Genomic DNA, 13,667 nt, shown 5'->3' with positions numbered 1-13,667 from the left:
CGCCCCCGCCCGGAGCGGCGATGTGCCCGAATCCGGAAATCGGGGCTTGAGCACCATTTTCTTCTGGTCTGCGGAGCCCGAGGACTGGCTGGAGCGAGCCCCGGACACGCCGCGCCGCACCCGCCCACCCAGCCGCGCCGCGGCCATGACTTGTGAGCGGGGCCGCCTCGCGCCGCGGGGCTCCCGGCGCCTGGCCTGGGCCCACTGAGGTTTGTATCGTCTCCGCGGCTTTGGCCGCCCACGGCGGGGCGGAGGGGCCCTGCGGGTGTCTCTTTTCCTGCGGTAGTCGTCCGATTTAAACAGTATACTCGGACCCAGCTCATTGCTAGGACAGAAGAAAAGAACGTAGAGCTAGATGGATAGAGATACATAATATATGTGCAGATATAGACATAAATACTTGTGTGTGTGTGTATATATCTATCTCTGTACATATATAGAAATATCTATGTCTCTGGAGTTTTTTTCAGTTCCTTATCTTTTTGCTCCCCCCAGCTGGCGGAGCCCGTTTCCAGCAGTATTTGGTGTTTTCCCAAGCCCCTGCCTGGGAGCCCTGAAGGACCCAGCGATGGGGTTGTTGGGCTGCACAAAGCTTGAAAAGTCCCACTCCACTTTTGAGTTCTGTTCAGACTTATTAATTGCAGACTTGGTGTTGGAGAGCCCATGTGCCAGCAAAAGTCTTGACAAAAAGATTGCCTTTTGGAAGGACTTGGAGTGGAGCAGGAGCTTATATTTTTCCACCATTTTGAATTGATGTATGTGTTTCCTATTACATTTTAAATGGTGTGCTTTTAACATGGGGTGTGCTGAGCAGCTGAGTTGTGTTTTAAGGACTGTGGCTGATTTATTTAAAAAATGCCTTTCAGGGAGGGCTGATCTGGTCTGCTTTTTCTCATGTGAAAGGAATGTAGTGCAGCATGGAGCTCCAAACAGGATACAGTTGTTCTGAGCATTTCTTCCTATATAGTGATAGGCCATAATAGAAAGGCAGACATCTACACAGCAGAGGGGGTTTATTTTAGTTTGCAATATGTAGCATGCAGTGCGTGTGTCAATTAATAAGTTAGTTGGTGCCATTTTTGTAACCAGTAGTTGAATATTTTTTTCCAGCTCTGAATATTGACTAGAAAAGCTATTTTTGCATTGCTTTACTATGGTGTCTTTGGTAGTCCTATTGAATAATGGTCCATCTGTTAGCAGAACTATCCCACAGTGACTTTCATCAAATGGCAGCTTCCCTAAGGCTGTGGCAGTACCTTGCAGAATAATAGATCTGCAGTCTTGAATTACTGATGCATAAATTCTGCTTACATTTCCTCACATTCCAGTGTACTTGGATGTATTATAAAGTGTTTATTCCAGATTAATTTGAGAAGCCAGATACTAAAGCATTTGCTATATTTATAAAAAATGATAGATATTTCGTCCCTTTCAGATTTAAAGAAGCTATACTGGCATTTTACTGCGCCGCATAATTATGTTCCACATTCCTTAAGTATTTACATGCATAATGGATACACTATTTGTCTCTTTTAAAGCTGGCTGTATGTTTATCTTATAGATGTGGCCTGAATTTTGAAACTTCATACATTTCAATTTTCATCAGTTGCATAGTAAATACCTTTATTATGTTCCTGAAACATTTGTCAGAAATACATATAGGTAGTGGGGGGTTTTTGGATACACACAGTATTAAAATAATGAGTAAAATACGTTTTAAAATTCTTTTGTGTGTCTTATTTACAGAAGCAAAGTACTGTATTTCCACAAATATAAATACTTAGCTTTTTTGGTAGATTCAGAATTCTGCCTTTAATATTGAGGAACAAGAAAATACTATGGAAGGTTTCAACTTTTCTAATTATATTTGGCGCTATCCATATATTTTTCTTCCTGATGCAGCAAAAAAGAAATGGAAAGAAAAGCCCCACCAAACAGATTGGCCCAAAAAAAGTAGAAACTGTTGCTTGATTGCTGCTTAAGTTCTAATGATTATCATTACCGTTTTTAGTCCATTTTATCGATTGTTTAACTACACTCTCAGAACCCTTTGACATCTTAGAAGGAGGTGTGTGTAGGGTCATGTGTTCTAAATAATGTGTTTTTCAATTTAGAAATAGGCTAGTTGTGCTACAGGAAATACAAACAACCTATACTGCTTGTGTAAAGGAGACTTGCACAAGGAGGAATGAACCAAAATAGGACTGGAAATACTACTTAATTATCTTTTTTCTCTTTTAAACTTTTTCACTTGGTAGTTTTGTCTTTGAGTCATCATGCCAACAAACACATGGGAAGAAAACTATAGTTTTTTTGAGGTCTAACGATTTAGTAGCATGATGAGCAGGTGCCAGCATGTTGTTCTATTGTGGATTAAAACAGCTGGAATAGAAAACAATATATGAAAAGGTTTACTTAATAGTGTGCACTTATTTTTCAGCTATTATAGTTTAAATGGAAAACTTTATAAAATCACTTCTGTATGTTGCCAAAGAAGCAAATGGTGCTGAATACTATGACTTTTTAATTGAAAACCTGCTTTTGTATATAATGTATCCATTTATATAATTAAATAACTTATACAAAGTTGTACATTTTCAGTGTAGTTTGTTACTTTAGGCTAATGAATAGTTTAAAAAGGTAAATCAGCACATAAGAAAGCTATGTAAACCATATTTATTTGGAATGAAGATTGCGCTATAAGCAGCTGGTCCACCTAAACAAGAATAATAATAATAATAATAATAAATTTACATAATCTGGCAAACAAACCACACCATTGTTTTTCCATTTCTAAAATGGGTATTTTGAGATGAAAATTAGCCAGTTTAATTACTGTGATTTACATAAATTTATATTCTTTAGTAAGCAGTTCTTAAATTTGCGGTTCTTAGACCACACTGGTAATCCTCTGATCATGTGCTGGAGGCCCCCAGAGAACTGGCTGGTCACATGGTATCAGCTTCCCTTGTTTCCAGCAGCTTACCACTTGTACTGTAAGCACTGAAATTGCATTATATGCTTTCTTTTTGTTGGTACTTCAAGGAAAAGGTGCTTGTAATTGCTACCCAGATGCTGTGATGATAAATGGGAAGGCAGTTTGCATGGTTTCACATGCAAGGAAAAGGCACCCACAAGAAAATTTTATTCTCTGAAGGTATGATATTCAACATGAACACGTTTAAGAAACTGTTATGAAGTAACAAGATTTTTTTTTTCAATATTTTAATCCACTTAATTTCTGCATCCAATTCTCTCTCAAAAGCCTGAAAGTGACTTTTGCCATCAGTTTGAAAGCTGTCCCAGTTGCCCCTGCCAAGCAGTACAAAGCTGATGAGAAGGATGAGTCAGTGTAAGAGCTATGTATAATAATGACCTTGGTGATTACAGAAATTTAAACATTTGTATTCATAAAGTTCTTGTTGCCAAGGTCTGGATCATAATACAGGCAAAGAGAATAAGATTGAAGGAACCAGTTCAGAAAAAGACCTGTGTCACTTAAAGTTAAGCATGTGCTTAAGTGCTTTGCTTAATTAGGATTTTTAGAGGTTTAAGTCTTAGCAACAGATGGAGATGGTAAAACTATGAGAGATGTCCTGGTAAAAGAATTAGTTGGCTGAAGATGTTTGGTTTTCCTTGTTTCCAGCAAATACAGACCTCCAGAGATTTATCTTGTTCATTGATTGCCTTGTTAACTGAAAGAGGGGAAATTCTTTTCTCTAGAACTTTATAAAGAGACCATTTGAGCCTTTCCTTATATTTTCTTGTTGTTATATGTTTTACATGCTGTTTAGTGGTAGAGGAGGCTTGGATGATTTTTTTTTTTTTTTGTAGCCCTATATAATGCATGGGGTGCAACACTGCATGTTGGGATTCTCAGTATCTAGGCTACCGAGTAGAAAAAACAAACTTCTCAAGTTGCTAACATTTGGACTGATATATATAGATAGATAGGTAGAGATCTATATAGATATATATATAGGGTTTTTGGATCCCATTATATATGGCAGGTTACTGATTTAATGATACCCTTTTCCTTGCAGATGTTTCATATAATAATGCTTTCTGTTACAGTTGGGGAAATCTCAACTTAAGCATGTTCAGCTGGCCAGTTGCATCTTTTACAAGGTTATGTAACATTGTACAGTTCTGCTTTATTTTCTTTCTATCTGCCATGTGGAGCTGCGTTCCCACAGCTTTTTGGGGTGTTGGCTTGATAAAGGATAAGAGAAATAGAATTAATTTTCTGGGGAGAATCACATTTTAAAATAGTGTTTGGGACCAGATTTTGCAGTGCCAGGAATCAATCTGGTGGTTCACATGTAACTTGCTATGTAGTTTTCTACAAAACCTGAAAGAAAACATTGTGCCTGTAGTGTTTGTTTAGTTAGTTACCTTCTACATACAGGTATTTATATTAAGAATAAATTTTGTTGCAAGAGTAATTTGACAGCACTAAAAAAATTAATTTGAAGAGCAAGTAGAGTGCAGATGCTAATCCGTAACTTAAATAGCTCTCAGAATCTGAAATAGATGAATCCCCTTTTTTGTTTTATATTGTGTGTTTAGGTATAGATGTCATGAACTACATCCTTGACTTACTCAAACAGCTACCTATCCAAGGCCCCAATATGTGAAAACTGCTTTAGAGCAAAGGCCCTTCAGCAGTAGAAGTTAAGTAATTATCAGCCATTTGGAATCCGGAATTTCCAAACTTTATGCCGTATACTTCCACATACTTCCTCTTCACTTAGCCCCACATATAAAGAGATAATCACGAAATTAAATGTAGAAGCCTGGCATGTTAAATCTGGATATTAAATGTATAGCAAAATAATCTTAAATGGAGTATTTTTATAATAAACTAAGATATAGGACTCCTATAATAGGAGTATCCCTTTTCACTTGTACAAATGCCAGATATATTTAGTGCTGGAATTTTTACTCATACCACTAGCAAGGAACATCCTTATATGCTCAACAGTACCTTCTGATGACATAATCCTATTCCTAATTTGTAAATTAGTATGAATGAGAGGTTTGTTTCTTTTTTCTAATTAGTATTCAGACTTTTGAAGATCTTTATTTAGGAGAGTTTAAGAGTCTGATTATTTGCATTTTCATTATGTTAGAGGAGTTACTATAGTGAATGCATTGACCACACTTTTGGGTAATGTTGTACTGGGCTTATATTTAGACTTGGATAAAGCTGGGTGTTAATTTTTAGATTTGGAGACAAATGAAAAACAAGGGAGAGGAATTCAACATGAAAAAAGTCGCATGTGAGACTGCGCAATATTTGCACACTTGGGCTGACGGTAGTACTTTTTAATGGAATAGGCTCTCCCCCAAATTTTCTCATTACATATTTTACATGCCATAGTTTCTAGATTCTGCCCTGCTTAGATGTCCATGGTGAAATTGATAGCCACAGGTCAACTATTTTATGCCGTGTTTTCTTATAATCATGCATACAATCTTCTACATTAAAGGCAGTTTGGGCAAGGCAGTGGAGCATTACACCGAAACTTGGGAGAACTTCACAAAATGCTTGAAACACTTAATGTTTCTTTCCTCTGCTCCTGGCCTACTGGGCGATGTTGAGCAAGTCACTTGGCTTGCCATTTGTCTGCTGAATTATCTTGGGCAAGTTGCTTCATTTTGCTGTACCTCAGTATTCCTGTCTCTAAATGAGGGTAATAATAACTTTCTTTATAAGATGCACTGAACTCTGTTGTTGAAAAGGGTCCTGTGTAAGTACTAGGTGTCACCCTTATGTCTTGAAGCATTGCATAGTACACTGTTCACAAAGCTTCGTATACTTTCTGTTCTTTCCTGTGTTCTAACCGTATGCTTTCTATCTTTTTGTGATTTTTTTTCCCTTTATTCCTTTTTCTCTATCTTGTATAATAATTTTCTTCTTTCCCTGCTTTTTCCCTTTGTGTTATGCACATGGTCTGTGCTAACAGTCATAGCCTCCTTCCTTCTGTTACCTCATTCATTTAATAACTTCATCTTCCTGTTATCTACCTGTTTTTCAATTCCATTCTTTCTCCTTTACCTTCAAGTCACTTTTCTGGGATTCATTTTACCATTCTTCTCTTGATGCATCCCCAGCCAGTCACACCCATGCTCCACTTCTGTATTTGGAAATCGTACCAATGGAAGTGATTCTTTGCTATCTCTCCAGGAGAACCTTCCTCCCCTATTTCACTCTCTTCCCACACATTTTCTGTGCAAGATTTTTTTCTGTCCCATGAAGTGGGAGGGTTTACAAATCTACAGCTACTGCTGCCCACTTGGGCCAAATGCATCATTTTCTCCTGGAGAGTATGTAGGAACTAGTAGGACTTCTTTTCCTTGCCTGTATTGTGGAGGAGGTTTCCTGCTTCCTGCCAGATGCCCAAGGGAGGAGGGGGAAGGGAACTTAAGCAGAGAGGCTTGTCAGGTCTGAGACTGCTCTGCAGGAGCAGCTGGCAGTGGGGAGGAGTAGCAGGGAGGAGGGAAGTAGAAGAGACATTTAGAGGCAGTGAAGAACAAGGGAAAACTGCCTAGGGAGAATGGAAGAGGAGATTCAGCAAGGGAATGGAGCAACTCTTATCTGCAGTTCCTTTCCATGTGCTTTCTTAAGCAGATGCGTCTATGCTCATCGTCTGCACACAGGAAGTGGGAATTTCAGTGTGAGCTATGTACCTATGGTACAATCCTGGGCTCTGAAGTGGGACTTTGAGCTTCTGTGGTTAAAGTTCTTGCCCAACAGTGGGCAAAAGGAAGAATGTATGTTGTAGTTCCCTTTTCTTGTCCCAGGTTTTACAATCATTGTACAAAAACAAAAAGCAAAACTTAAAGAAAAAACATTTTAATTGGTACTTGTTGCTCTGATTTCTTAAGAGATAATTAAGCATTAACTTGTTTTTTATTTAAAGAAGTGTTGCTGTTGTTTCTGTTAAAACACCAGTTGTGTCATCATTTTATGTTTGCTGCAACTGTGGGGAAATTGGATTTTTTGTTTTGACCCCTGACAGCTTCCTTTTTTTTTGTTTTTTTAATTTTGTTTTTAGACATTCAAGCCCTTGGTTGGAAAAAGTGTGTACAATTCAATCACTGCAGTAGAATTCCTTGTGGACAAACAACTGGATTTTGTAACTGAAGATAGTGCCTTTCAGCCCTATCAGGTAAGAAGCATGGGTAGTGTACATCTAGTTTAATTGAAGTCTACTTATTTTCTTTTCCACATACTTTTTACAGTTCAAGTACTATGTAATAATCAGCACCTCATTTCCTGGTATTCATTGAGGGCTAGTGGTGCTCAGCATGTCACATGGCCAGATTTTAGTAGTGAATCTGATGATGGGGTGCAGAAACACTACACAGCCCCTTATCAATACAATTTTTATAAGTAAAATAGCTTACTTGATAAAGATTAACCAGTACCAATAATGACCAAGTAGATAATAGTGTATGGTCTGCCCTTCTGAAGCTGTACTTTGGTTTATTGAGCCTCAGGTTACAGTAATACTTCATTAAATGGAGTAGCTGTCCATTTTCACTTTAAAGAAAGAAAACTGTTTCTTCCTGACAGTAGACAAAATAGGTCATTGTCCACTATTCAAGATTTCTTAATTGCAGCCTTTATTAATTAGAAAAACGTTCTGATGTTAGCTTATATTTGTGATCAGAACATAAGGTTTGTGCAGGATCTGATGACTAGAACCTAAGAACAAGAATATTTTGTGTTCTGTAAGGAAAAGTTTGCAAAAGATTTCTTATGTGACAAATACAAAGAATTGAATGTTTGAATAAACACTTCAGTTTGCCACTACTTACTTTCTATGAATTCTTTTCTGATTGGGATTATATTCTATAGGATATACAAAGATAGCATTTTGAAACTGTTTGAGAGCTTGTTAACAGCTGATCCAGTTCCGTATAATATCTTTCCCACACTCAGAATTGCTGTAATTCCCCTCCCCTCCGCCACATACATGGAAAAATAAGAACTATATAGCTAGAATTTAATTATTTTAGTTTACTTAATGGTTTGGTTATTTTGTGATGTAGCATTAATATTTAAGGACGCTAAACAAACTGAAAACCTGTACTGCCTAAGTCCAATTTCAGTCTCCTAACTCGTTCATTCACCGAGAAAATGCCTGCTTTAATTTTCTTGTGGTTTGTATGAGACACGCACAAGTTCTTTCTCTCCAGAAATGTTATTCCAGTAGATGGAATCATCCTTCTTTTGGCAGAAGGTTGTGTTGCATTCCTACAGAGCAGCCTGAGCAAATTTACAGTGAAGCTAACTGAATTTATGGGGGAGAAATGTTGCATTTTGTCAAGCCATCTGACATCTGGCCAATTGGCAGACACCTACATATGTCCCATGCAATAAGTGTTTAGAATCCTTTAGTGTAGCAGATGATTGTCAAAAAAATTGTGTATGCCTGGGCACGCACACATGCATTCGCACAAAATTGCACGTGTGTGTGTGTGTCTCTCTCTCTCACACATGCTTACTCTTATGCTCCCACGCGCTTGTCCTCTGCACTCTCTCACTCCTGAGTTTATCCTGAAGAGAGAAAATAAAATGAAAGTAATGCAGTAATTTTTGAAAACGCCATATGACTTCTGACTACATCATCATACTTATTGATTAACACTGTGTCACAGTTACAACAAAGGAATATCTAAGTTCCAGTATTTCATAGTATGTTTGCATTTATTTCTATTTTAAAGTGTTTTGAGAGTTGAAGAGGCTTCACTAAATTTTTCAAAGACTGGCTTTAGATTTTGGAGATTTTTAGTTTAACTAGAATTGGAATCCTTGGAATTGCTAATGTTGACATAATTGGTTTTAGAAAATATTTCAGTCCATTATGTTCTTGCATTAAGGACTTTCAAAGATAGTTACATTCATACTAATACTTTAATGAATGGAATTTCATGGCAGATTTGATATTGGGGAATAGAATTCGTCACTTCACCAAAAAGGTGCAATATGATTCATAATACATAGAGGGCGTTGGTGTAAGATTTCCCTAGCTTCTGCTTCCAGTTGGCCTGCTTTCTGACATGGAGTAGACAGTCTGAGTTAGTGGGAGGTAAATGTGTTTTCCATACGTCTTTTGTGATGACCTAGGTGCTAGAGCACTAACGTATGACCATCCTACATTGCTAGGTCTTGAGAGAAACCTAAATTAGTTTTCTATGCTATACCAATGAGGAGATCATTGAAAAGGAAAGTTTGGGTTTGTTTGTTTTTTTTTTAGGTATTGATGGAATAATAAAGACTGGTTCTGACTTGCACATTGAATGCAGATCTGTGCCAGGATTCTAACCATCATTGACCAGTTGTGCAAATATTTAATAAAAAATAACTGAAATAGTTAGCAGTTCCTAAAATATTTTGGAAACAGTATTCAGAGGCATAGTTTTACCTTCACTTCTGGGGACCACAGTGCCTTGTTACTAAGCATTTTTGTTTCTAACGTGCATATAAAAATTGTGAGGATTTCTTCAGCTTTAAAGGACACTTCTGTAAAATGCATCAGTAGAACTATATGTGCATAATATATTAAACAGCTTTATTTACTGATATGCTGGGTGTTCTCTTTTGGAAGATCTGTGACTTAACATGCTTTCTTTTGAAAAACTACTAATGTGTTGAGTACCAACATTGAAGTTACTGCCATGTAAACACATGTGCCTTCTTTCAGGCAGTTTAAAATCTAAATTAGTTTTAATTTTTTTATCCTCTTTTGGAAAGGCTTAAACCAGAATACTGTTATCATACCATTGAACACAAAGCACTTAACACAACTTTGCAAAAATCATTCAACTTTAATCCTTTTCTAAATGTATTTAATCTTCTGGTTTGGGCCCTTAACAGTAGTATTTTCTGTGTATAATACTTTAGGTCCCTAAATGTCTTAAACCTTCATGGTTGAACTACATTTTTTTTTTTATCGTGCGTTGTTGTAGTCTAAGTTCTAAGGGCATTTTTTTACATGGGTTTCCAGCATAGCGCTGGGCACTTTAATGAGCCATGCTAATTAAAACGGCCTGTGTGGCACATGTATCAGCATCACCATATGTCCCCATGCTGAAAAAATGAGAGTGGGGCAATTTGAAATAATGCTCATCAGATACGTCTTATTTCAAAGCTCGCCGTTGCCATTTTGCCAGTGCAGAGATGCATGGTGACACTAATACACATGACACACAAGGCTGCCAGAGCGCATCAATTTCCCTGTTCCGGCAGACTCTATTTATTTAATTGAGTCTGCTCCAATGCACTGGATTTCCAGTGCATCAGAGCAGGCTTCCTGCATGTGTGTAGGAGCTCTACAGTCTTAATCCTTTAGTGCCAAAACAAGCAAGGTTTAAATTTTTGTTTAAGGTTTAAATGGGAAGACCCTAACAAAGTTCAGATTCAGTGCTCTAACACACGAGTTTCATAGATTTCATAGAAAATGAGGGTTGGAAGGGACCTCAGGAGGTCATCTAATCCAACCCTGTGCTCAAAGCAGGACCCTCCCCAGCTATATCATGCCTACCAAAGCTTTGTCTAGTCAGGTTTTTAAAACCTCCGAGGATGGAAATTCCACACCCTCTCTGGGTAACCTGTTCCAGTGCCTTACTACCTCTGTAGTGAGAGAGTTTTTTTCTAATATCTAACCTAAACTCTTGCTGCAACTTGAGACCATTGCTCCTTGTTCTGTCATCTGCCATCACTGAGAACAGTCTAGCTCCATCCTCTTTCAAACCCTCCTTCAGGTAGTGGAAGGCTGTTATTAAGTCCCCTTTTCTCTCGACTAAATAAGCCCAGTTCCCTTTGGCTGTGCTCAGAAGTCATGTGCCCCAGCCCCCTCACCATTTTCATTGCCCTCTGCTGGAGTCTCTCTGATTTGTCCACATCCTTTCTGTGGTGGGGGCCCCAAAACCGAACACAGTACTCCAGATGTGGCCTCACTAGTGAAGAATAGAGGGGAATAATTACTTCCCTCAATCTTCTGGCAACACTCCTACCAATGCAGCTCAGATGCCATTAGCCTTCTTGGCAACAAGGGCACATTTTTGGCTCGTATTCTTGTTATAGTTCATTGCAACCCCCAGGTCCTTTTCTGCAGAGCTGCTGCCTAGCCAGTCAGTCCCCAGCCTGTACCCATGCAAGGGATTGTTCTGTCCTAAGTGTAGGACTTGGCACTTGTCTTTATTGAACCTCCTGAGACTTCTCTTGGTCCAGTCCTCCAGTTTATCTAGGTCTTGCTAAATCCCAATCCTACCTCCTGCATATCTACTACCCCTGCTCCCTCTCCCCCCCCCCAAGCTTTGTGTCATCTGCAAACTTGCTGAGGGTGTACTCTGTGCCGTTTTCCAGGTCAGTGAAGATATTGAACAAAACTTCCCCTAGGACTGGCCCCGGGGCACTTCACTTTGATACTGGCTGCCAACTAGACATAGAGCCATTGATCCTTTGAGCCCAATGATCCAGACTTAACAGTTTTCTATCCACCTTACAGTGTGTTCGTCCAGCCCATACTTACTTAGTTTGCCTGCAAGAATGTTGTGGGAGACCGTATCAAAAGCCTTGCTAAAGTCAAGGTATACCACGCTGGTCTCCCCACATTCACAGAGCCAGTAGCCTCATCATAGAAGGCAATCAGGTTGGTCAGGCATGACTTGGCCCTGGTGAATCCACACTGACTTTTCCTGATCACCTTCTTCTCCTCCAAGTGAATTTGTTAGTAAGATGATAATAAAATTTCCTGTCAGTAAGATAATAAACATATTCGTCATACTATCAGTATTGGACACACAATGTTTCTGATAACTTTCTTTTTCTGTAGAACTCCTGTATGAGCTCTGACTATATCAGTTTTGACTGAAATACATTACCATCTCACTCAACAGTTATATGAACTATATGAAATTAGGTAGCTGTCTTAGCCTAGTTCAAAGACAAAATTCTCAAGCTGGAGGAAACAGAATAACTGGTAGTTTTTTTAGTTTTAGCTGAAAAAAATGCAGACTGCTTAATCAAGGAAATTAAAGTATTAAAAATGGCCCCTGCAAAAATAAATAAATAAAAAAAAGAGGTAGAGGCCTCTTGGCAGGACTTTCTGAGGAATCTTGAGCATAGATTCCCAGAGTATATCTATATAACTTTAATTTCAGTGGCTGTAAATTCAGTGCCTTTTACTGGTACCAAATAGACATACTTGCTGTATCACAAGAATTATCTTCTCCTTATCACCTTCATACTTGATAAATAAATTTAGAACTTCAGATTCATAGATTGTAGAGTAGGAAGGGACCACAGAGGATCATTGTGTCTGACCCCCTGCCTCTGGTAGGAAAGAAGACCATGATCAGTTGACCCCAGCCAGGTGACTGTCAAGACTTCTCTTGAAGACCTCCAAGTTAGGTGATAACACCACCTCTCTTGGAAGCCCATTCCAGATTCTGGCCACCCTTACTGTAAAAAAAACAAAACAAAACAAAAAAAACCTTCCTAATGTCTAACCTGAATCTACTCTCTACTAGTTTGCACCCATTATTCCTAGTTACTCTTTTAGGTGCTCTGGTAAATAGTGCATCTCCAATTCCCTGTTGTCCTCCCTTGATAAACTTATAGGCGGCTACAAGGTCTCCCCTCAGCTGTCTCTTGTGAAGGCTGAAGAGATCCAGATCCCTCAACCTCCCCTTGTAGGGTCTTTCACGGAGGCCACTAATCATGAGAGTAGCCCTCCTCTGAACCCTCTCCAGATTCTCTGTCTCTCTTGAAGTGTGGTGCCTAAAACTGGACACAGTACTCCAACTGTGGCCTGACCAATGCCACAGAGAGGGGGAGCATGACCTCCCTCAGTCTGTTGGTCATGCATCTGCTAATGCATGACAAGGTGCGATTGGCTTTGTTGATGGCATCATTACACTGCCAGCTCATGTTCATCTTGGAGTCAGCTATGACTCCAAGATCCCTCTTAGCTGCTGAGCTGTTGAGGAGGTCATCTCTCAGCCTATAGGTGTGCTGGGGATTCCTCCTCCCAAGGTGGAGTACCTTGCATTTTTATTTTTGTTGAATTGCATCCTATTTCGTTCTGCCCATTGATCCAACCTGTCCGGGTCCGCCTGTATCTGCTCCCTGCCCTCTGGTGTGTTTGCTAACTTGGAGAGGGTCTCTCCACACCCATGTCCAAATTTGCTGATGAAGATATTAAATAACACCACTGCCTACCTCCTTCCAGGCCAAGAACGACCTGTCCAGCACCACCACTCTCTGGGTGCGGTCCCTAAGCCAGGTGGCCACCCGCCTGACTGTAAGCATCCACCCCCACAGTCTGCTAACTTCCCTATTAGAATAGGATGCGAAACTGTGTTGAAGGCCTTCTTAAAGTCCAGGTAGATGACATTAGCCTCAGCTTCTGTGTCAAGGCAGCATGTGACCTGGTCATAAAAGGCTATAAGGTTTGTCAGGCAAGATCTACCTGCAGCAAACCCATGCTGGTGTCTCTCACCCTGTCCTCATCAAAAAGCTGGGAGACTGTGGTGTCGATGCCCACACAGTCAAATGGGTCGCTAACTGGTTGGAGGGCCGCACCCAGAGGGTGGTAGTGGATGGGTTCTTCTCGACCTGGAAGGACGTGGGCAGTGGGGTTCCGCAGGGC

At 39.5% G+C, this 13,667-nt stretch overlaps 1 protein-coding gene across 1 annotated transcript in view; it reads left to right on the top strand.

The window, feature by feature from the left end:
• JMJD1C (jumonji domain containing 1C) overlaps positions 1–13,667 on the top strand; it is a 253,332-nt gene that overhangs the window by 160,130 nt on the left and 79,535 nt on the right. The window contains exon 3 of the mRNA XM_019538464.1: positions 7,062–7,175. Coding sequence (XP_019394009.1) covers positions 7,062–7,175 — 114 coding nt within the window. The remainder of the gene's footprint in view (positions 1–7,061; positions 7,176–13,667) is intronic.

Source organism: Crocodylus porosus, unplaced genomic scaffold, assembly GCF_001723895.1.
Source record: "Crocodylus porosus isolate Cpor-Errol unplaced genomic scaffold, CroPor_comp1, whole genome shotgun sequence".
NCBI classification, from domain to species: Eukaryota; Metazoa; Chordata; order Crocodylia; family Crocodylidae; genus Crocodylus; species Crocodylus porosus.
The sequence above is the reverse complement of the archived record's forward strand: the minus strand, read 5'-3'. Positions and strand labels throughout refer to the sequence as shown.